This window comes from Lissotriton helveticus, chromosome 3_1, assembly GCF_964261635.1.
Source record: "Lissotriton helveticus chromosome 3_1, aLisHel1.1, whole genome shotgun sequence".
Taxonomy (NCBI): Eukaryota; Metazoa; Chordata; class Amphibia; order Caudata; family Salamandridae; genus Lissotriton; species Lissotriton helveticus.
Window position 1 is genome coordinate 1,526,536,588 of NC_136061.1, and position 25,364 is coordinate 1,526,561,951.

Here is a 25,364-nt window from a genome sequence, read left to right on the forward strand (position 1 = left end):
AAAGAATCGCTAAAGCCATCCCAATGATCATCAGAATCTTCCATCCCCAGGTCAATAACAGTTCCCAAAACCATCCAATCAACGACCAATCTCCTTTATCCACATTTATAGACTCAGAGATCTTATGTAACTTGGAAATGGCCTGGTATACCGTAGGAGCATTGTCTGGTATGAAAACGCAGCAACTTGATTGGATCACTTTACATACCCCACCTCGATCTGCAAGTATGACATCTAACGCAACTCTGTTCTGGAGAGTCATAAGGCGATCCGACTGGAGCTCAGCAGTCAAGTTACTAAGGGCACCGGCAGTTTCAACTACGGTGGACTCAACCACTCTCGTCAATTGCCGTATGTTCCTGCTGTTAACCATAGGTCCCCAAAACGGCAGAAAACCCTTCCAAAAATCTCCTAATTCTTGTCTTGCAGTATCTTCCTTACTGAAAACACCTCTAACAACTCTCGTCTTGTGGTAATCTGCCGCAGCTGTATATGTAGGAGGCAACAGGAACGAAAAAAACATGTGCCCGAGAAATCAGGGGGCAACCATGTGTACGCTCTATCGTAACAGACAAAATAGGTACCCTTAGCTGCTAGAAATGATGGGGAAGTCTGGGACGCAAAAACATACGTCTCAGTGCAGATTCTCTTCCCTAACTGAGCTCTCGGATTCTAGCCATTACCTTGCAGACAAAGATGACCCTGATGGGGTACGATCCAAATCGGAGAGGATCTTTTCGCTCGCTGGTTCTCACTCAGACTAACTCCATATCCAGTCACGTTCCATCCAATATACGCTAGTGTCTCATCTCTTGGGATTGTCTCATAGGAACCAACTCCTCTAATCATATCGACTATTCCCTTAACTAGAGCACTATTCTTTGGATTGTCTTTCACAGAACGTAGAGGATAGACTTCACGAGCATAGATGAACATCGTTCTGTATGCCCACACAGAACCATTATAGCTGAATGGCAGGACCAGATAAGGAATACCTTTATCAGTAGTATGAGGCATAAGGCCACACACCCAACAGTTAGTCGTGTTCACTACCAGCTGGTGTTGGTGCAGAAGCTGAACAAAGGAGTTGTTAACGAATTCCAATCTTCTAACGGATTCATGTTCAGGCAGAGGATGAAAAGAATGCGAAGAAACAGTAGAAGAAGGTATGGGTTGTGTAGTGGGTGCAAACGTCACTTGAAAAGAGAATATAATATATCCCATCAAAAACATCATCAGGCTAAGTAACATAGGAAGACATAATATTAGGAAACACTTTCTACTCATAATTTGACACATTTTGCTCTTAAAACTCATTTCTTCAACAGGTCTCGCCATCTCGAAAAACTCCATACTCTAACCGTGCTGTTTGCGGCGGTTGGTTCTTCTGTGCTAAGGAATGCGTCTGTCAGTCCAGGGAACTCCCTATCGCCGGAAGAACACAGAGTTCGCCTCCCCCCGTTTCGATCCGAGGACACCGAAGTCATCTGCGGCGTACCACAAGGATCATCACTCAGCCCCACCCTCTTCAACGTCTACATGAGACCTCTTGCAGCCATCGCACGCCAACACAACCTCAACATCATCTCCTACGCTGACAACACCCAGCTGATCCTCTCCCTCACCAGGGACCCCGACACCGCCAGAACCAGCCTACACGAAGGGATGAAAGACGTCGCCGAGTGGATGAAGACCAGCCGCCTGAAACTGAACTCAGACAAGACGGAAGTCCTCATCCTGGGACCATCACCCTCCGCCTGGGACGACTCCTGTTGGCCCCCCGCCCTGGGCACCGCTCCCAAGCCAACAGACCACGCACGCAACCTGGGCTTCATCCTGGACTCCTCCCTCTCGATGACCAGACAAGTCAACGCCGTTTCCTCATCATGCTTTCACACCCTTCGCATGCTCCGCAAGATCTTCCGATGGATCCCGACCGAAACCAGGAAAACGGTCACCCAGGCACTCGTCACCAGCCGACTGGACTACGGAAACACCCTCTACGCCGGAACCACAGCCAAGCTACAGAGAAGACTCCAACGCATCCAGAACGCCTCCGCCCGACTCATCCTGGACATCCCCCGACGCTACCACATCTCCGGCCACCTGAGGGACCTGCACTGGCTCCCCGTCAACAAGAGGATCACGTTCAGGCTCCTCACCCACGCACACAAGTCTCTCCACGACCTGGGCCCCAAGTACCTCAACGACCGCCTGACCTTCTACACTCCCACCCGCCAGCTACGATCAACCAACCACGCCCTCGCCGCCGTTCCAGGCATCCGAAGAGCCACCGCCGGAGGCAGATCCATCTCCTACCTGGCGGCCAAAACATGGAACTCCCTCCCCATCCACCTTCGACTGACCCAGGACCATCTCGCCTTCAGGAGACAACTCAAGACCTGTCTGTTCGAGCAGTAGCGGACCCCTTTCCCCAAGCGCCTTGAGACCCCCCCGGGTGAGTAGCGCGCTATACAAGTGCTATGATTGATTGATTGATTGATAGGACCAACCAGAACCTCGACCTTGTGTCTTCGGCTTGCACTCCCAAGTCTTTACACCGCGACCTTACAGCTGAACCCGGATGGCGGTTCGAAAAACAAAAATTGGTCAAAACAGTTTCTCAGATTGGAGAGCTGAATTTTCAAAAGTAGCAAAGAATTTTTTTTACTTTATTAGTCCCACGACTCTTGGTCGCAAATTATAACGGCCTTTACCAGGCAATTTCTGATCATGAAACAAAAGTTCAGGCTCAGTAGTGTCTAATCTTTGAGACACAGGCACAGCTTCTTGAAGGACATCGTCATTTTCTTTCTCGGAGCCTCTCCACACCAACTCAGCGTCGCTAAACGGTGCAAACTTCGGCACCCTTTCAGTCTCTGAATCTGCAATACCTTCACGGACCCACTGGTCATACGGCAGAGGCAACGGCGCCCTCTTACAATGTACGCCGTGGATCCAGTTCTTTTTCCCGAAGACCTTCACCGAAGTTCTTGTGGACAGGAGCACTTGGTGGGGGCCGGTCAAGCGGGGCTGCTCGTTTTTGGTCCGCTGAAAATTCCTCACTAGTACCCAGTCATCGGGATTGATGCTGTGACCTGGATCCACAGATGCTGGTGGCAAGTTATCATGAACCTGTTGATGTAAGACATGCAATTTAGCCGTCAAATCATACAAATAGTCCACCAACACAGGATATTCGATGTCACTAAACTTCACTGGCCTCGGCACTCCCCACACATTCGCCGGACGGCCAAAAACAATTTCATAGGGACTAAGGCCTATCCGGGAATGTACTGTAGTTCTAGTTGACAAAAGTGCCAACGGCAAAGCATCTGGCCATTGGAGACCAGAACTCGCCTGCATTTTGGCTAACTTTAGCTTCAAAGTGCCATTGTAACATTCCACTAATCCAGCTGATTGGGGGTGATTTGCGGCATGAAACTTCTGTCGGATTCCCAACCCTTCACACACTCTCTTCATAACCTTCCCCACGAATTCACTCCCATTATCACTCCATACCATCCTTGGCAATCCGAACCTAGGGAAATATTCTTCGAGCAAGACTCTAGCTGTGGACAAGGCTGTATTGTCTTTTAGGGGGTATGATTCTACCCATCTAGAAAAGGCGCAAACAACTACAAGGACATACTTTAAATTATTGCACCTTTCCATGTGGATGAAATCCAATTGCAAAACCTCAAACGGATAAGTCGGAGGAGCAAAGTGACCTGCTGGAGTTGGGTTCCCTTGCCAGGATTATACATTAAACACACCATGCAATTCTTGACCACGTTCTCCGCACACTTGGGAATTCCAGCATTCTGCCATACTGGAGCCAACAACTTACAAATCCCTTTCACACTGATGTGAGACAAACCATGTGCCATAGTAACCACTGCAAGCACGTACGCATCTGGCAACATCCATCTTTGGTGTTCTGACAATTCAACCCAACAACCAGTCGAGTCCAATCTACCCGTAGTTTCTCTCCAAACATTCTTCTCACTTTCAGTAGCTTCAGCCTGTATCGATTTCACACTCTCTATCGCGTCTTTACACATTCTACCAGCCATAACCCATCTCGCTGGTCCTGCAACATACATACGGCTCATCATATCCTTCGCTGTTTCCTTTGCAACTTCTTCCGCAAATGCATTACCACGGCCAACATCATCCGTAACCTTCCGGTGATCGCTACACTTCACAATCGCAACTTGCTTCGGCAAAGTAAGTGACTCGAGAAGCTCATTCACCAACTGCCCATGCTGGATTTTAGTTCCATGAGAAGTAAGGAACCCACGCTCTCTCTACAAACGTCCAAAACTGTGAGCAACACCAAACGCATATTGACTATCGGTGTAAACATTCACTCGTTTTCCTTCCGACAACACACACGCTCTAGTCAATGCAATCAGTTCTGCTGCTTGCGCAGAATTCTGTGGTATAGGTGCTGTCTCGACAACTGTATATAAAGTTGTGATAGCATACGCTACAGTCGTCTCGCCATTCGGAAGCTTAAAACACGAACCATCAACCCACAGCGTACCATCCACATTCTCAAAAGGAGTGTCTTTAAGATCCACTCTAGCTTTTGTTTCTTCCTCTGTGCGAAGAAAACAATCATGCTGTTCTTGGACTTCCGTCTCTGTAGAGATCGGCAATAACGTAGCTGGATTCAACACGTTACATCTTCTGATATGAACGTGGCTAGCCAACAGTGTCGACTCGTAACCTGAAAGACGTGCACTAGTAAGGTGCTGTGTCTTAGTCCAGTTTAATAAAGTATCCACTGCATGTGGAACCATCACAATCAGCGTATTATCCAACACCAAACCAGCAGACTGTCGAATAGAAACGGCAGCTGCGGCTGTAGCTCTCAAACAACTCGGCAATGCTTTAGCAACTGGATCTAACGTTGATGAGAAATACGCACATGGACGCTGCTTGTCCCCAAAATATTGTGTCAACACTGACAATGCACATCCCTCTCTCTCGTGTACATACAACGTGAAAGGCTTGCTATAGTCTGGAGTACCCAACACAGGAGCCGAGCACAATGCATCACGTAATTCCGAAAAACTTTTCTGACAATCGTCAGACCACGGGAGAGGATTCGGTGTATCTTTACAAGTCAATGCCAACAGAGGTTTGGCCAGCAAAGAAAAATTCGGTATCCACTGTCTACAATATGACGTGATACCCAAGAAAGCGCGCACTTCTCTCTGTGTGCTTGGTACAGTCATTTGCGCAATCGCTTGAATTCGTTCTGGGGTCAACCTTCTTCCCTCCTTTAACAAGAGATGACCTAAGTAGGTCAATTCTTGTCGACAATACTGCAACTTAGAAGGTGACACTTTATGATGCAAGTCCGACAAATGTCGCAACAAAGAAAGAGTAGCTTCTTTACAAGTTTTCTCATCATCAGCGGCCACTAACAGATCATCCACATACTGAATAAGAGCAGCACCAGCAGGCAACACAAGAGTATCAAGTTGAGTTTTCAAAGCCTGACTATAGATAGAAGGGCTTTCACAATAGCCTTGGGGAGCTCTCTTAAACCGGAAGCTTCGGCCTCCTAAAGAGAAGCCAAAAATATCTCTACTTTCCTCGGCAATTGGAATGCTGAAGAAAGCATTCTTCAGATCTATAACCGAAAACCAGGCAGCTGAAGCAGGAATCAAAGTCAACAAAGCAGTAATATCTGGAACAACTGGAAACTGTGGCACGACAATCTTGTTAACCTCTCTGGGATCGATCAAAAACCTGGAAACAGGTGGCTGAGAAGAGTCAGTGCGTTTCAGGACAGGCAAAACAGGACTGTTACACACATTACCTCTCGTTTCTTCAATCACATCTTTCTCAATCAGATCATAGATGATTGCTAAAAGTGCTCTTTCACCATCGCTAGAAATCCGATATTGGGGAATACGCGGCATTTTAACATTTGCTTTAAGTGTTACAACATAAGGTGGAATCTCCAAAAGACCCACATCATTAGGACCAGTAGCCCAAAGAGTATCAGGGAGAGAACGCAATTTCGGTGGAATCCGATCTTTAGACAAATACATCGGAGAGATCACTTTCTTACCCAATGTAAGCTGTACTCCCGCAGGAGAACAACGTAATGTTGCATGCAACCTTTTCAACAAATCCAAGCCTAACAAATTCTCACCACAACCTGTCGTTAAAATGAGAGGTGCTTCCAATTCACAAGGCCCTATAGAAAGAGACAAAGGACTAGAAACTGGATTACGAACTGGGGCGCCAGAGAATCCTACCAAAACATTCGTTAAGCCAGACAAAGGTGCGCCAGGGAGTTTAGAGTGCATGATAGAACTCTTCGCTGCACCAGTATCCAAAAGAAAAGGCTCTACCACACCCGATGTGGCTACTGCAACATAAGGCCCACTCTGATCTACTGGAACCGACACTACTCCCTCTCTTTGTCCATGGCTGTCCTAGCAATCATTATAGTCAGCATTCTCACTTTCGACATAATAGTCATCAGCATAGTACTGAGTCGACCGACCAGATGTCATTTTCTGTTGATCAAAGCAATTCATAGAATTCTGCGGGGGAAAGGAACGTTCGTTCTGAGGAAACGCACCACGTCCTCTACCCCTAGACACTTGCTGAAAACCACCACGGCCTCTCGGGCCGTCATACCACTCGCGCGCTGTCGCAACACAGGGCACTCATTTTTATAATGGCCTTCCTCCCTACAATACGCACACTGATTTAAACCTAAGGGTGGTCTTGGAGGAAAATACCCAGCGTTCTGTGGTGGTCTCTGAAATGGGGGAGGTTGCTGAAACTGTGGGCGTTGCTATGACTCTTGCTGATTCAAGCGAGGCGGATACGCCTGCTGCAAAAGAACCTTTGTCTTTAAGTCTTTGGTCTTTTTCTCTACTCTTTCTTTCTCATCCTTGTCCCTATTCTCGTTGTACTGTGCAGTCGCTAATATCTGGGCCGACGAGGAAACAGCCCAAGAACTCTCAGAATCTTTCAACTTATTACACCGTTCAGGAAGTAAGTTAAAAACAAACTTATCTACGAACAATCTTTGCCCACCTTCCGTACTCATATCCTGACCACTATGATCTATAAATGTTTCTTCAAATCTAGTGAAGAAATTAGATACACTTTTGTCCTTCTTCTGCTTACATGCTGCTAACTTGTCCCAATTTACTCGTAACGCTGGCATCATCGTCTTCATTAAATTAATAATTCTACCTGGCAATTCCGTAACCAAAGGTTCAGGTTTAGCACCTCCCTGTTGTCTACCATCCGCAGCAATAATATTTGCCCAAGTATCTCCTAATTCTACCGCATGATTCTCATGACGAATCTTTGCCCATAGAGGTTGAGGTACTACATTACCCAACAGCATATCTATGTCTGCCAAATTCATGATGCATGCGTCAACTGTCTGGGACAATTCTTTGTAATAGCCAGCAGGATTCTTACGGGGATCAGGTAAGGTCTGCTTAAGAGCCAAGACCTCTGCTCTCTTCCAAGGGACATGTACCCATACTCGCTGAAAATGAGGCAGAATAGCTGGATTAGCGTTTGGGTCCCCTTCCTTCCAAACTGGGGGAACTTCTCTCATTGGATACTGTCTCGCTTTTCTCCTAACAGAGGAATCAGGTTCGTGCAATGTCTGAGGTGGAAGGCTCGATCTAAAAGCCAGTATCGTCTCTACGGCATCTGTAATATCAGATTCCACTATCATCCCTTTAGCAAAATCCGACTGAACATCAAGTAGTTCCTGCGGGATCAAACCCAAATCATTATCTTCCCATTCCTGACGCAGAAACATACAAATCATATTAAAAACATACCTCTGCTTAGGCGGTTCCCACTGAAAGAAAACATCCATAACCGCTGGCAAACTATACCTTGAGGCATTCATAATCCATTTACGAGCTAACAAATCCAACACAGCCCGTTCCTCGGAACCAGGAAGCTGACTACGACTCTGCTTACGTTCCGAAACGGGTCATATTCAGTGACCCAAACAATGGAGACAATAAACTAGAAATAGTTTCTGTCATTCGTTTTCGAACAGAAGGAGAAGAAGCAGTCATAAGAACAGGAGAATACGTGTTTTGAGGCAAAGAAGGTGTAGGAATAAGAACAGTAGGAGTCTCAGATGCAGAAGCGGAAGGCAAAGGAGTTTGAGGCAAAGCTGGTAGCAAAGCTGGCGACCCTAGAGCGGGTTGCGCAGGAGGAGGTAAAACCATCTGTGGAGTACCAGGTGGCTGAACAACAGCAGGAGGTTGAACAATAAAGGGTGGAACAACCGGTGGTAATGGAGGCGCAGTAGCACCCTGCACATAAGGAGGTGGTAATCTCAGTAAATGAGACATCAAAGGATCTTTCTCAAGATCTTCAATCACTTTCGGAGGAGTAGACGGCAAGGCCGGATAACATTTATCTATGGCCATGCAACGTTGCCTATCTGACACCTCAATTGCTTTATCTTCTTCGTTTTCTTTAAACTGCCTAGCAGCTTGCATTATTGATACATCCTTTTCTCTTTTATCTCTTTTAGCTTGTTTAATTTCTCGTTGTCTGGCTTCTTTACGCCAAAGGCGAAAGGAGTCAAACATTGCCGGCCGGGCTTTCTTTTTAAATAATTTAGTTTCTAGATTATCTAAAATCTCAGTATCAAAACTACCATGTTGGGGCCATCGTAAGACTCCATCTTTCCTAGTGTAGCGAACCCATACTTCATTAAATGTAATGGGGCCCACGCCGTGTTTAGAATAGAGCTCATAAGTCGGAGTTCCAACCGGAGGTATCAAACACGAATCCTCCAATCGGGAATCCCTGTTGCAACCACAACCAAACCAAGTACCAAATTTGCTACGATTAGGCATCTTCGCTCACTGATCGAGCTTCAAACTTCAAGGGATTATCTCTACCGATACACTCGTAAATATACAAGACCCTCGGCTTTGGAAATTGCAATTTTCAAATCAAAACTAAGGACCAAACAAACTAAGAACCAAAGGACCAAAAACTAAGGACTGGGAGCGACCCACTTATACTTAACTGAGGTATCAGTCACGCCACCAGAAGATCCGTCTATCGTCTCGCCGTACAAAGCATCACAAATGGGTTCAAGACAGGGCGACAGTCAGGGCAGCGGTCCTTCGTAGCTGTCAGGAAAGCGGGAAGCCTCGCAGAAAAGACCTTCAGTCCACATTCGACATGCAGGGGTCGATGAAGTGGTGGCTGTCCTCTAGAATTTCCTCACGAAGCTCCTCACGATCTTCAGGCTTGGACCGGTACCGCTGAAGTCGCCCCACGTTGGGCTCCAACTGAAGAACTGGGTTATTTAAGACCCGGCGGCGCCAGGGGCACGCCCAAAGTCTTCGGCTATCACCTGTCTTAGAACACAGAGACACGGAAACTTCTTGGTGGCGTCAAAGATCGAATTTATTGGCTACAGCCAGTAACAGAAGTCCTAGAAGTCAACACGGTATGAGTTCTCAGGAGACTGCTCAATTTTACAAAGCAAGTCATCCCTTTTTATGCCAAAAATCACATTCCAGACAAATACCTAATATTTACAAACTGTCCAATCACATGTATCCACACCAGAGGTATCGCATGACGGTAAAACCCACTTTTCAGTTGCCCAGCCCATGATCAATCATCGGTCAAACCCAACATTCTTCTATAGACCGGTCCAATGAACCCATAATAAAAAAGGGCACATCCCAATCGTAAATAGACCATAAAGAAAGGAGCAGAAACAGGTGAGAGTAGGATAAGGCATATTTGTGTGCAATAAAGTTTTACGATGTCCTGTGTTTTGATCCTCAATCTTGATCAGCTACTGGGAAAGGAACTGGCCTAACAAGGTTGGCTTCAGGCAAGAGGGTCAGTTCGCTCAGGTCATTCAGAAGTCAGCTAAAGTGTACGTGTGCTAAAGACTCGTTCGGCCGTAGTCATCGGCCTATGTGAGGGCAACCACAAAATGGCTGCCATACACAAAATGGAACCCAAGGGTTCAGAACAAAATCCCTAAATACGTAGTGAATCCATCGGTCTAACATGATGAAAACACTCATACTTGTCGTACTAACTAGTTACGGTTCGCTAATATCAAATTCGTAATGAAACCATGACCTTTATGAAACGGGTTCAGAATTCACGGAACCTCACCACTCCAAATAGTGCAACAGTAGGGAAAGCGTTGGATAGCGTAGCGGTAAAAATTACTATTCCCACTCCAAAGAGTGCAACAGTAGGGAAAGCGTTGGATAGCGTAGGGGTAAAAATTACTATTCCCACTCCAGTGAGTGCAACAGTAGGGAAAGCGTTGGATAGCGTAGAGGTAAAAATTACTATTCCCACTCCAGTGAGTGCAACAGTAGGGAAAACGTTCGATAGCGTCGGGGTAAAAATCACTATTCCCACTCCAAAGAGTGCAACAGTAGGGAAAGCGTTGGATAGGGTAGGGGTTAAAATTACTATTCCCACTCCAAAGAGTGCAACAGTAGGGAAAGCATTGGATAGCGTAGGGGTAAACATTACTATTCCCACTCCAGTGGGTGCAACAGTAGGGAAAGCGTTGGATAGCGTAGGGGTAAAAATGACTATTTCCACTCCAGTGAGTGCAACAGTAAGGAAAGCGTTGGAAAGCGTAGGGGTAAAAATTACTATTCCCAATCCAAAGAGTGCAACAGTAGGGAAAGCGTTGGATAGCGTAGGGGTTAAAATTACTATTCCCCCTCCAAAGAGTGCAACAGTAGGGAAAGCATTGGATAGCGTAGAGGTTAAAATTACTATTCCCACTCCAAAGAGTGCAAAAGTAGGGAAAGCGTTGGATAGTGTAGGGGTAAAAATTACTATTCCCACTCCAGTGGGTGCAACAGTAGGGAAAGCGTTGGATAGCGTAGGGGTAAAAAATTACTATTCCCACTCCAGTGAGTGCAACAGTAGGGAAAGCGTTGGATAGCGTAGAGGTAAACATTACTATTCCCACTCCAGTGGGTGCAACAGTAGGGAAAGCGTTGGATAGCGTAGGGGTTAAAATGACTATTCCCACTCCAAAGAGTGCAACAGTAGGGAAAGTGTTGGATGGCGTAGGGGTAAAAATTACTATTCCCACTCCAGAGAGCGCAACAGTAGGGAAAGTAAATACTTCATATATTATTTAAAAAAATATAAATTAATATCTATAAAAATTAATTAAAAGTAATTACCAATTTAATATAATAATTAATCAATTAAAATTAAAAATTAATTATTACAATTAGTTACCTATTAATACAAATTACTTAGAAATTAACAATTAATTAATTAACAATTAAAAATTAATTATCAATTAATTCAAATGAAATACTTTTAAATACATTGATTTAATTAATTATAAATAAATTACTTCCCACCCTATTCCCCTATAAACCCACAACCCGCTACAGAAAATAAATTAGTAAAATTAACATAATTAGCAATTAATCAATTAATCAAAATTAATTGGCAATTAAAATTTAATTAATGAAACATAAAAAAACAATTAATTCTAAATACATACCAATAAGTAATTTTACATATTTAATTAATTATAAATAAATTACTTCCAACCCAATTCCCCTATAAACCCACAACCCGCTCCAGAAAATAAATTAGTAAAATTAACATAATTAGCAATTAATCAATTAAAATTAATTGGCAATTAAAATTTAATTAATTACCAAATATAAATTAATTACCAACTAATTAAAAATGAATACCAATAAATAAATGTACATATTTAATTAATTATAATTAAATTACTTCCCACCCTATTCCCCTATAAACCCACAACCCGCTACAGAATTAAATCACGCAAAAATTTAAAAAACTAAATTCATTAATTAAAATAAATTATAATATAAATACACACTTTTCACACATATAATAACATAAAAAACACTATAAAAAATTTGATATTATTAAAAATTCGATAATTTTAATAACCTATATTATATACTTCGATATTTTAACTTTCTATATTTTTAACATTCGATATTACATTACTTACCTTAAAAACGATATTTTTGATGTCTATATTCTGTCCATTCGATATTTTGTCCATTCTATATTTTAAACTCGATATTATGTCCATTCGATATTTTTTACTCTATATTTTGACTGTTTACCCTGTGTACACCAGTAGGTATTCACCGTTCTATGTATGGCCCTTTGCGAGTTAAGTGCTCGTAAACAAGCCGAACAAACTAAGCCGATGCGTTTGCAGGCCCGTTTCCTTATTTGTCGGACTTTTCTTCAGGGCTATTAGTTGGGTACCTTATCAGGATTTGTGTACAGGTCTGTTCTGGTTGATTGGGGCTCTTGACTGGCGTTTGGGTTGTTGTGTATTAATTTCCATTAGTCGTGGATATGGCCGCTAGTTGCCGTCTTCTAATGGAAAACAAAAGAAAATTGTGATTAATCCACAAACTGGACCTATTCTTGTCAAACTACCTGAGAAAGGGAAAATGGGCTTACAAGAAGATTACCACATTTCTTTAAAAGGGGAAATGTGGGTACTAACCCTTCTCCACCTTATATTCCACCTTTTCCATCCATTGATCCAAATTTGCTCATCACACCCACACATTCACCAACCCCACCATCACCTAACCCAAAGGGTACAAGGGATAGGGATGTAGAAGACTAAGCCCCACAAGATACTGACCCATGAGATCACTATGACACTGACCCTCAACCAGATAATGACGCAGACTTATATCCATCCAGACCTTCTCCTCCAGATGATAATATTGGATATATTGAGCTCCTTAACAGAGCTGCACAGTATCATGGGGTAGAGCTACTTAAAGAGGCTTTAGAGGAAGATTATTTATTTGAAATCCTAAGTTAATCTCAGAGGGCTACTTAAACATTACCAATGCTAAAAGGTATGCTTAAACATACTGATGACATCTTTAAAGACCCTGTAAGAACAAGAATAATCACTCCCAGGGTACAGAAAAAGTACAAATCTGCACCTACTGACCTGGTATATATTAAAGGCCAGCCGCCCTTGGACTCTCTTGTAGTTTCTAAAGCTTGTAAGAGAGCTAGTTCACAAACCACAGGTGAAGCCCCTCCTCCGGATAAAGAGTCCAAATTAATTGATGCTCCGGGCAAAAGGGTAGCCTCGCAAGCAGCTAATCATTGGCACATTGCCAATGCTCAAGCACAATTAGCGAGATATGATAGAGCTCATCATGTTGAGCTCGAGAAGCTTATGGAATTTCTTCCTGATGAGCATAAGTTTAGAGCTACTGACCTTATTCAAGAGGGTAAAATAATAACTAATACCTCTATCAGATGTGAACTAGATGCTGCAGACACAGCAGCCCGGGCAGTAAATACTAGCATACTGCTTCGTAGGCATGTGGTTAAGAAATTCAGGGTTTAAACCTGAGGTGCAAGCCTCTATTCTTAACCAACCATTTGACAAAGAACACCTCTTTGGACTAGCTGTTGATACATCTCTGGAGAATATGAAAAAGGATTCTGAGGTTGCAAAGTCCATGGGGGCCGTACAATCGCCTTCCAAGAGAGGATCCTTTTGTCGCTCATTCTACTGGGGTGGCTCCAAAATATATCTACAGAAAATCCCTCCTCCTCTTACAAAGGCATCAATCAGTCGCCCTCTTCAAGAGGTTACTTTAGAGGTGGATATAGAGGAAACAATTGAAAGGGAAGAGGCAGAGGTAATTCAACATGCACTTCCCCTGCAAACACCAAACAGTGACTTCCTTTCCATACCCCTCGATCATTCCACTCCTGTCGGGGGACGTCTTTCCCAGTCTCTGCCTATTTGGAATACGATTACAACAGACAAATGGATTCTACAAATTATCCAATCTGGTTACTGCCTGGATCTTACAAACACTCCACCAAACATTCCTCCGAGGTCACATCTCATGTCACGAGAAAATCTTACCCTTCTCAAGCAAGAGGTTCTCTCTTTGTTGCAGAAAGGTGCAATAGAACCGGTCCCTTTACAATACCAAGGGGCAGGTGTGTACTCTCTCTATTTTCGAATTCCCAAAAAGGACGGGTCTCTCAGGCCTATATTAGACCTCAGAGAACTAGATCTGTACATTCAGTCGGACCACTTCAATATGGTAACACTCCAACAAGTGCTTCCGCTCCTTCAGCAAGGCGACTTTCTCTCCACTCTGTAAAGTACGCCTAATTTCATATACCAATACATCCTTCACACCACAAATACCTCAGGTTCGTGGTAGCAGGCCACCATTATCATTTCAAGGTGCTCTCATTCAGAGTAACAACAGCACCCAGGATTTTCACAAAATGCTTAGCAGTGGTCGCAGCCCATCTATGAAGACATGTTCACGTCTTTCCATACTTAGACGACTGGCTCATAAAGGCCAGCGCGCAAGACAGCTGTCTACGCCAGACAGAATAAACTATGCAATTGCTCCACGAGCAGGGATTCACAGTAAATCTGTCAAAATCCCATCTCCAACTATTCAACATTCAAGATTATCTATGAGCTATAGACACACAAAAAGCTCTAGCATACCCAACTCCGGCCAGGGTCCGGAATATACAAGTCTCAGTTTCAGCCTAAACACTCTTTACCAGCTCGTGTGTTCCTGCAGTTACTGGGAATGATGGTGTCTTGCATTCTAATAGTCCCTTATGCAAGACTTCAAATGCTTTACCTACAAGAATGCTTAGCAAGACATTGGACCCAGGCTCAGGGTCTCTTATCAGATCTAGTGTTGGTAGACGGCCCCACCCATCGCTCTCTGCAGTGGTGGAACAGACAAAACCTTTTAAAAGGGTGCCCCTTCAGCGACCCGGTTCTACAAATAGTACTATCAGCAGATGCATCACTGATGGGTTGGGGAGCAAATCTCCAAACCCACACAATTCAGGGCATATGGAGCTTGCAGCAGAAACAACTTCATATAAATCACCTAGCGTTTCTAGCAATTTTTCTGGCGCTGAAAGCGTTTCAAATTCATCTAGTACGCAAGACTGTCTTGATTCGTACAGACAACATGATAGCGATGTATTACATACAAAAACAGGGGGGACACACTCTCTCCAACTGTCACAGCTAGCACAGACCATCTTGAAATGTACCATACATCACAAAATGTATCTCCTAGCAGAACACCTTCCAGGAGTAAACAATCAGGTGGCAGATCTGCTCAGTCAGACACAACAAATCCATGAATGGGAACTACACTCTCAAGTTCTCCTCCCATTCTTTCAAATGCGGGGATTCCCAGACATAGATCTGTTCGCCACTCACCTAAACACAAAATACCCAAACTTTGCATCCAGGTATCCACACCCATTGTCCAAGGGCAATACACTATGAATGAATTGGCCAGGGATATTTGCTTATGCTTTTCCACCTCTCCCACTCATTCCATCAGTGGTTCGGAAACGCAAACAAGCATCCCTGACACGATTCCTAGTTGCTCCCTCATGGGCACGTCAACCCTGGTTCACAACCTTGTTGGAACAGTCAGTAGTTCCTCATCAAAAACTACGTCTTACACCCAATCTCCTCAAACAGAGCCATGGAGACTTAAGACATCCAGACCCCAGTCAACTCAACCTGACAATCTGGCACCTGAAGTCCTGGAGTTTGGCTATCTTAATCTACCGCCAGACTGCATGAATATTATCAAAGCAAAGTGGAAACGGTTTATAATATACTATACTAACAACCACATCAACCCGCTTGATGCTTCTGTTCAAAACATTATATGTTATTTGTTACATCTACAGCGTTCAAATTTAGCGTACACATCCATACACTTACATTTGGCTGCGATAGCTGCATACCTCCAGAACAGACATCTATCTCTCTTTAGAGTGCCTGTCATCAAAGCGTTTGTGGAGGGACTCAAAAGAGGAATTCCCCCAAGACGTCCACCTGCTCCAGTGTGGAATCTCAACATTGTTCTTACCAGGCTAATTTGTCCACCTTCGAACCATTGCACAAATGTGAACTGCAATTTCTCACGAGGAAAGTAGCGTTCCTCATAGCTATTACATCACTGAGGAGAGTCGGTGAGCTTCAGGCCCTAACTATAGAAGAACCCTTTATACAGATGCACCAAAATAAAGTAGTTCTTTGGACCAATCCTAAATTCCTTACTATAGTCATTTCTGCCTTTCATATCAATCAATCTGTTGAGTTACCTGTGTTCTTCCCTCAACCAGATTCTGTGGCAGAACGTGCCCTACACACTTTAGATGTGAAGAAGCATTACTTTAATAAATAGAAAGGACAAACCCTTTAAGTAAGACAAACCAACTTTTTGTTGCTTCTGCTCCACCACATAAAGGCAATCCCATATCAAAATCAGGTATTGCAAGGAGGATAGTCGAATGCATTCAAATATGCTATGCAAAAGCAAAACTAACATTAACAGTTCCTGCTAGAGTGCACTCTACATGCAAACTGGGGGCTTCTATGGTATTCTTACGTAATATACCCATAGATGACATTTGCAAAACTGCAACATAGTCTGCACCTCACACATTCACAAAACATTATTGTTTACATGTGTTAGCAAGACAGCAAGATAGTGTGCGCCAAGGAGTTTTACGTAAACTATTTCAAACCACTGCAACAGCTACAGGTTAGCCACCGCTTTGGGAGATAACTGCTATGTAGTCTATGCACAGCATATGATCTACAGCTCATTTGCCTCGAACTGAAAATGCTACATACCCAGTATGCATCTGTTCTTGGCATATAGAGCTGTAGAGTCATATGCGCCCTCCAGCCTCCCCGGGTACCTATACATGTTGCAGTAGCATCTTACTTAGATACATACATTCATGGACATCTCCTTTTACTACTCTCACTAACTCCATTATCACATTCTGCGGGAAAACAATCTAACAATTGAGTCTATGCTCATGCGTACTATCACTGAAAGGAGGATTCACCTACCTAGTGGCTGGAAAGACATCTTCAAAGAGAAAAAAAGTGCAAACAGCCAGACCCAACACTAGATGGCAATCTATGCAGAGCATATGGCTCTACAGCTCTATATGCCAAGAACAGATGCATACTGGGTAAGTAGCATTTTCCTTTCTTCTGGTTTTGAGGGGGATATATGGAAAGGGTTTTGCTGCCAAACCTAATAAGGAGAAATACCCTAGCTACTATCACCCTACAAGTCTGTTCATGCTATATGCTGGTGTAAGAACCCCACCTCGGGGAACAATCACAAGCCTTTTCAGGGTAAATCTTTAAATGAACTAAATTAGCCTGAGCTCAACCCCCTGCTAGCTATATCACAGAGTAGATAGGTGTAAATTAGGGCAATGTGTAAAATATTGATGCAGTCCCAAACCCAAAACGGTAATAAAGTCAACATGCAAAGCAAAAAAAAATCCAAACTGAATTAGAAACATAGATTCAATCTTTTTAAACATACCAACACTAAAATGACAAAAAACAGTGAGGGGAACCGCAGATCAATGTTATTCTCTTCCTTCCTCTTTTCTTTTGACTTTGGCACACTCTCTTTGAACAATTTCAAGTCCAGATTATGATGTCCACCAGTCTTTCACGTAGACAACAAGCACTAGTTTCGACACTGAGGGACCAACTCTGAAAAAAGGAAGGCTTGCTGCGCTGCCGTGCCTCAAAATATTATAAATGAGACCCCTTGTGTTTCCCCTGTCCTCAGCCATTCAAAAGAGAACAGCACCAGTTCCTAGAGGATTCACATCTACTGTAGCAAGACTGTGGGCATCAGCAAGGTATTGCTTGGAGGCAGAGCCCAAGCAATTTGTTGCTAGACATTTTCAAAAGTCTTCTGCTTCATATCACTCAAAAAAAAAAACAGCCCTATTGGGAACAATTTATAGTTGGGTTAATAAGAAGGGCAATTCTTGCTACAACGCAAGAATATTACACTGTTCTCAGAATGACCTAACAGGGTCCATATTCAAAACAGGTGGAGCATTAGCTATTGCTTTGAAAAGATCCTTAATGTATTTTAGACCCCCATGTGTGAGATAGTGCTCCAGATACTCAATAATGTCTACAAGAAAATAACAATTCTCCTTTACCGTCACCTCCATGTGTCTTAAAAGGCTTTTCCCAGTCTCCAAAATATTATATTACAGACAAAGCAGACATTAAAATGCTGTTTTGGAAGTCTGGCATCCCCAAAACATCCTGGAAAAGTCAGAACAGTGTTTCTAGAACAATGCTGATGGTGAATTGTGCCTGATTAGCATGTACAAATATTTATGTGCACTCAGAGGTGTGACAAAAGTGATAAATGACCTGGATTCCTCTGCAAGTGAAATCTGGTGGTAGGGATAGTCAAAAGGAACTAGCCACCAGGGCCGGCACTAGGCGCTGAATTCAGGTGAGGGCATCATGTTTGAAGCATATTATGGTTTTAAAAGCTTCTGCTGCAATGTTCCTGGCCTCCAGCAACTTTAAGGCAACTATAAAAATGTCAGAGAGATCAGAGGTTTGTCTAGTGGACGTTTTGACTCCTGTTAAGGTCCTGCAGAGGGTATACATGCCTTGCAGCAAAAAACGTGTACCATTTAGATCACAAACTGCATGTAATGTAAACAGGCCAGTGGGCTACTGCTTTTGTCTGAGTGATTCTTTGTTTCGTGCAGTTTATAAGTTATAATCCTAATTAAAACAGTTTTCTGTTGACAGTCATCAAAGAGCTTCATGCAAACTGCAAGGTATATATTTGAACGTTTTGATTTTTTCCCCAGTCTTCCATTATCCTAATGTTGGAAAAAGGGTTCATTTGGATAGACATCAATTTTGATTATTAAACAGCACCCCCAACCATGGTGTTATGTTTTAAATTCTGAGTTTATGCTTCTCCAGACCAAGCACTCAAACTATCCTGCCTACCAGTATGGATGACACGTGACTCCTAAACTTATGATTGATTGCTTCTGTGTAGTGTGGGAGATGTATAGTGCTCAGATACCCTACTATGGTGTGAGTGGTGGTGGTGCTATAAAACTAACTTAAGTACATATGAGAGAGAGCAGTAATGGAGATTTGAGGGGCACTGTTAAAGGGTGGCAGTGAGGGAATCGGTGACGTAGGTGGTCCTTGGGGGGGAACGCCAATAAACATTGTCGCGCTGGGCGCCACCAGCGCTAAATCCGGCCCTGCGGCCTCCCTCATGTGTGCGAATATCTATTGGATTTTAAAACTCAAAGAGCGATAAACTAAGATATTCTGAGGTAGATACAAATGCACACCTTGCCAGATTTGTTTGGTAATAACTATGAGTGTAATTCATTTAGAATCCACTTATACCATTTTTTTCATCTCACAGGAGTTACAAACGTGACTTCAAGTGCATGATTACATGTAACGGTGTATATTATAATTTACGGCACACAGGAGCCATTTTATTCTTCATAAGAATCTCAACTTCATATCCACCTACACAGTGCAGATTGTCACAAAAATACTTTAAATAGCTGTACAAATTCATCTAGGATTTAGCAGGTTTTAGACAACAGTAAAATGGGTGAGCAGTAGTCTAAATTTCTTTCTTTTGTTCAAATAGTTTTTATTGATATTCCAAAACTTGTTACAAAAGTGAAAAACGACAAGAAATAAATAAATAGTAAGTGCCAAATACAAGGAGAAAGAAAGGTTCCATTATACAGACATGCTTATGATGGAGAAACATAAAATACAAAGTGGAGGCCATTTATTTTTTATATACATTCTGCTTAGAGGTACAGCTGGTAGAGAAGAAATCATAATACATTGAGTGATATAACATAAGAATTAAACATATCGGGCCGATTCACAGAACTAATCTGAGATAAATTCCTAAACGTACTACTTTTGGTATTCACAGAAGGCATTTAGTAGTAGTAAAGTTAGGACAGACGTGCCAATTGTATTCATGGTGGTTCCTATTTAAAGATGGCATAGAGAGGGACCCATAGTTTCCTGTGGGCAGATCGCCATGGTGAGGATTGTAGGGATATATTATCAGCAATTCAGAGGAAGGAAAGCCATTCTTGTCACATCTTGAAGGAGAGTGCTTTGGCGTTCTTCCAATTATTAAGAATTAGTTTACATGCAAGTGTAAGCATTAAGTCCAAAAGAAGACGAGCACTATTGCCAGTTTTTAAATAATTCCCACCTTGCCTTGGTCTTTCCACACTAAAATGTAGTAGCTTTTAACAGCTTCATACATTTTGGTATAACACCTTCTGTCCTTGTAAATGAAACAATCATAAAAGTTGCACACCTTGTCAAATTTGTTCTCTGCTGATGCCGAATCAACAGTCACTTGTAGGGGTAGTTTACCAGGATCAATGGGGACAACACAATCAACTTTGTAAACAACCTTCACACCAGACTACACTGTGAGCACAATCTTACCAGTCCTGCCCTCAAATATTCGCCTGTACAGTATTACCCTGCACAATCATAAAAATGATAAAAGAAACAGGTACATCTTGATAAAATGCACAAACTGGCTGCACTTATTTTCTCGGCCTGCTGCTGACCGGACAAGTGGTAGCCACTGGCGTAACGAAAAGTGAGGGGGCCTCCCTGCACGGTACTTAGAGGGGCCCCCTCCAGGCTCAATCAGGAGCTCTCCGGCCACAGTGCAGTGCCGAGGGGGCCCCTTGGAGCTAGAGGCCCCCCCGCACCGCGGGGGCTGCTTGGGCCTGTGTTACAATTGGCTAGTTGTTTTTGATACACTCCGATAAGGGTATACGCTGTTCTTTGGTACATACTCCCTTCTCCCTTCTCCTTTTACATAGTTCCCCTTTACAGCCAGAGCATTACTCAATGGAACAGGGGACTTCTCTTTTAACAAGTTCCTCGAATGCTGGCATTGAATACTCTGTGCCTTTCATAATTGCAATGGTTACTTCTAATGGTCTTATATACTGATTTATTGAACCCTCGAATTCACAAACGAAGCAGAGACTCTCAAAGCAGCCACATGGCTGTCAGTGGCTTTTTGGGGTTCCGGTGGCGTGTGCAAATTTTTTGACATGCCTCTAAAATGCTGAGATCATCCTGAAAATGCTTCCATGGCCTCTACCCTGCTTTGAACTATTCATCTCCTCCTCCAAAACTAATTCAGGTAAATGGTCTAGGATATTCGATCTGTCTGACCTAAGCAATTGAATTAGCAAGCCCCCTTCCTCACAAGCTTATTTGTCGTAAATTGGCACAGAATAGTTCTGGGAGGTTCTATACCCCTGTTTCCAATTCATGGCTGGTGATCAGGTTCTGGGACCATTAACACTGGTGCATTTGCATTCCGCATCGCTCCTCATCCAGTAACAGAATAGTGTAAAATGAGCACAGCCCGATAAAACTAATACTGACAGCAGTCAGTAAAAGCCTGTATTATACCTTACTGTTCCACAAAGTCAAGTCGTCATTGTAGATTGTACATTCAGCAAGCGCCAAAGCTGGTGGCAAGTCTTGAAAGCAGACAGGATAACTACATTACTGCTGGCACACCTTATGCACCCAATTTCCATACGCACAGCGATATGCATCTGTTAAGTACATTTTTAGGTCGACCCTGCAATACAGCGCATGTTGAGAGGCATATTGTGGCTTACCAACACCATCATTCGGAGCCCACCTATTGCTTACTTTTTATTGGCTTTTCTTATCACTCTTATTTGCCCGCTTCTTAGTCATGCACCAGCTTGTCAGTTTTGGATGTGTTCCTCCCATGGAGCATTGCCTCTTTACCAGTGCATTGATTGGCTGGCATCTCTTGCTTCCCTACTATTCGAGCACTACTGCTACTCGAGCACTTCTATACTCGAGCTGTCTCCCTCATGGATTTCTCTCCCCATGTTGCTCGCTGATGCCCGCCCCTCCATGTTGCCCTCAGTCTTATGCTTCTCCACATGGCCTTCCCCCATCCATGCCCTCCATGTTGCTTCCCCACCGTTCCCTCCTTCCCCATGTAGCTTGAGCATTCGTTCCTCAAACCCTCTCCCATATGTGAATATCTACAAAATGGTGTAGAGGCTGAGCCTAAGGATTTTCTTGCTATTTTTAAACTTTTGCCACGCTGTACAGCATCGACAAATAAAATAGGTCACAATGGCCAGACTAATAGGCCTTTCCAACGCTTGGTAAGATGGCCGCTGCTTCATAACCATTAGTATGCAAACATCTGTTGCAGCCTGGCCTTCACTGAATTACTGGTTCTGACAGCAGTGGGCAGATTATCATTAATTCCACGGCAAGCAACTGAGGTTGGAAGCTGATGATGTGTCGCTTGTCGAATGTCTACAATACCAATAATGCGAATGGTGAAAAACTGCGGCTACCACGCTGCATACTCAGGATATGTGCAAACTTGAAAAAGTCGGAAATGCTATAGTGACTATGAGGGCTCCAACTTAGTGATACCACCATCCTGTTTGCCAATAAATGAAGCATTGATCTATATAAGAAGAAACTGTGGTGCAAAGATACAGGTGAACACAAGCGCTGCACTATTTTGTGACGGCATCAATGATAAGGTATCCGAGAGGCAAGGCTGTGCCTGACAGAGGTACATGGGCTTTGGTCTGTTCTCCAAGAAGGATAAGGACTTTTATGAGAAATAAAACTCAATTCACAGACGTGACCTGATTGGTTTAATAAGCAATTAAGTTGTGCAAATTGTGCTGAATAAAATGTATGAATTAATAAATAAAGAGGTTGCTAGTGTTTTTGAAATGACAAAGGTGTTTTACTTCCAATCTAACCTCATTGTGTTGAAATAATTAGTTCTCCAGTTGACTGAGTCGCAGAGGATCACCCGCTTCACCGCCTGCATGCAGGGTGACAAACTGCGCTTGGACTGCCGATACGAAAACAAGACCGACAATCTTCTCAGGTATGAGTTCACCCTGACCCAGGACAGGGAGGAGGTGATCTCCAGCACCCTGAAGATTAATGCCTTAAGCCAACGGTACCATGACCGTGTTCGCGCCAACGTCTCCCGCAACCTGGTCTTACTCTACATAAACAAGTATGGTCCCATGGACAAGGGCACCTATGGCTGCAGACTTCAAATCGACAACGACTACACGGACAAGCAAGTGTCTACTGTGAAAGTGATGAAAGGTGAGGAGGCAAATAGTGCAAGCAGCTTGTAGGAGCTACTGTCTGCATGGGATGTGCCTGTATGTGTGCATGCATAATATAGCCAGGAAGTTCGACGGTCGCACAGGTACCCAAGTGGCACAATGGACACCATGCAACATCAAATGCCCTGACAATATCATTAAAATCATTGTCATGTACCCAAGTCTGCATTTCAGTAAATGTTAAAACATCCCAGGCCTATAATGCCCCACTCAACAATCTTTTTATGAGCTTAGTTTAGTCCTAAAGAGGTGTGGCCAAGAACGCTTAGTTACGAATTACAAATACGACCCTATCACTTGTTCCTGGGCCTCACCACTGGTGAACACTGGTGAACATTGGCTCTCGATTGTCTAATACTTGAGAAAGAAATTGGGCGTTTTGTGTAACATTTCCATGAGTACCAATATGGTGATCAGGTATTCTCTTCTCAGCAAATGATGGCCATTCATTTTGAGGAACATCAGCTCACTGATGAGCCTGTATTCGTAGCCCAAAAACTGACTAACAAGCATTTAGTAGAACAATATCAATGGCCATGCCTTCTGTGACACATACAGAGATTGGCAGCTCTCCCCACTTAATAAGCAACCGATAAGTCTTAGGGCAAGGGCTGGGATCTTGTGTTCCTTTCCTATTTGTTAGGAATGTCGTAAAGCTCCGAGAGTCATACAAGCACATACCTAGCATAAACACTAGATTCACTTGAGGTGCACTTTCTTCAAGACTCCACAGGGTAGTGACAAATTAGCAAGCTTTTGACTTGTGCTATTTCACCATTTCATATTGCTAAAGAAACTAAACATTGACCCATAAGAAGTCTTCCTTTCACCCTTTTTGTATATCTGGGATGTGAGGCAAGCACGAGTAGGGGCTCCTCACTATGACAGAAGGTGTTCACTCAGAGGTTAAGTTCCATAAAGAATTCAATTTCCACAAGGATGTCATTGTTTAATCCTTTATAGTCCATAAGCCATTTTAATCTAGAACTTTAGTCCAACAGGTAATGAGATAAGCCTGGAACACAGCTCTCAGATAGGCATGTGCGTAAATTTCCACCCAACGTTCGGAGTTTGCAGAGTTTTTCCCACTCCCCGCTCCGTGTAGCACAAAGAGATCTGAAAAACTCTGTAGAGCAGAGTTTTTTCCTTGCTCGTACTCACTAATGTTAAGTTGGTGAGCATGAGCGAGAGAAATCTTACTCCAGACCACATCCTTGCAAGATTTCTAAACACGGGGGGTCGCGGATGGTTACTACTGCTCGCACTGAGAAACCTTCCGTTCATGTTGAGGAAGCTGCTACTCGAGTAGAACATCTACTCGAGCTGCAGAAAGAAGCAGCAGCCCTCTTGCGCTGTGCGTGGTGCGGTTCATGTTGATTTTATAGCCCGGGACAAACACCCAGCGCTAAAAATCAGCCCGAACGTTGGAAAGTACTGCACCGCTTGTAGACCTCCACTGAGTTTTAAGTCACTTTGCCGAGTTCCACTTGGCGGAACTCTGCAAACTCCTCCCAGGCCTACTCTAACCCTGGGCGTAGTTAGCGTAGTAGTGCTAAGCGTAGCTACGCGAAGTGCACTTCACACTACGCAAGCTACGCAAACTGCGTAGTGCACTGTGCAAAATGCAGTTCGCACTGATTGTACAGTGCCTGATGCTTGTCCGCACTGTGCAATCAGTGCAAACCACATCTTGCAGGGTTAGCCAACTCAGAATGCATTAGATTTCCAAGACTGAAACAAGGGGTCATATGGTAACCTTATCTTTAAGCTGAGAATTATTTGAGGGCTGTGAACTATTTAATGTCTGTTTTTTAGCAGTGAGAGCTTTGAAAAACACAAAATAGAATCAAATGACATTCACCAAAATGAGATGACCTTTCAAGTCTTGAAAAGGTAACCTATCACAGTTTCCAAAAGACAGGCTTGTTTAGAGTTCACTTGCGCAGTTCTATTTTGATACCAGCAGTGTTGCTCTCCCAGTTACCAATGCAGGATTCAAAGTACGAGAATACAAACAAAACAACTGCTCTGAGTGTGTTACTTGCTGAAATAATATACACCTCCTTGAGATCAAATTTAATGAACTGCCTCTAATGGCGACTGAGGCACATCCGAGTAGAAAATGAGATACATTTTGGGGCATATTTAAAAACCTCTATCATCACAGGAATGTCACTTTTAGTGACGTTCCTGTGGCA

The 25,364-nt window shown here is 43.4% G+C and overlaps 1 protein-coding gene across 1 annotated transcript in view; it reads left to right on the top strand.

Annotated features, from left to right (window-relative positions):
* The window catches only part of THY1 (Thy-1 cell surface antigen), a 68,905-nt gene that overhangs the window by 18,892 nt on the left and 24,649 nt on the right, over positions 1 to 25,364 (top strand). Inside the window, exon 2 of the mRNA XM_078683937.1 lies at positions 22,805 to 23,143. Within this exon, the coding sequence (XP_078540063.1) occupies positions 22,805 to 23,143 (339 nt within the window). The remainder of the gene's footprint in view (positions 1 to 22,804; positions 23,144 to 25,364) is intronic.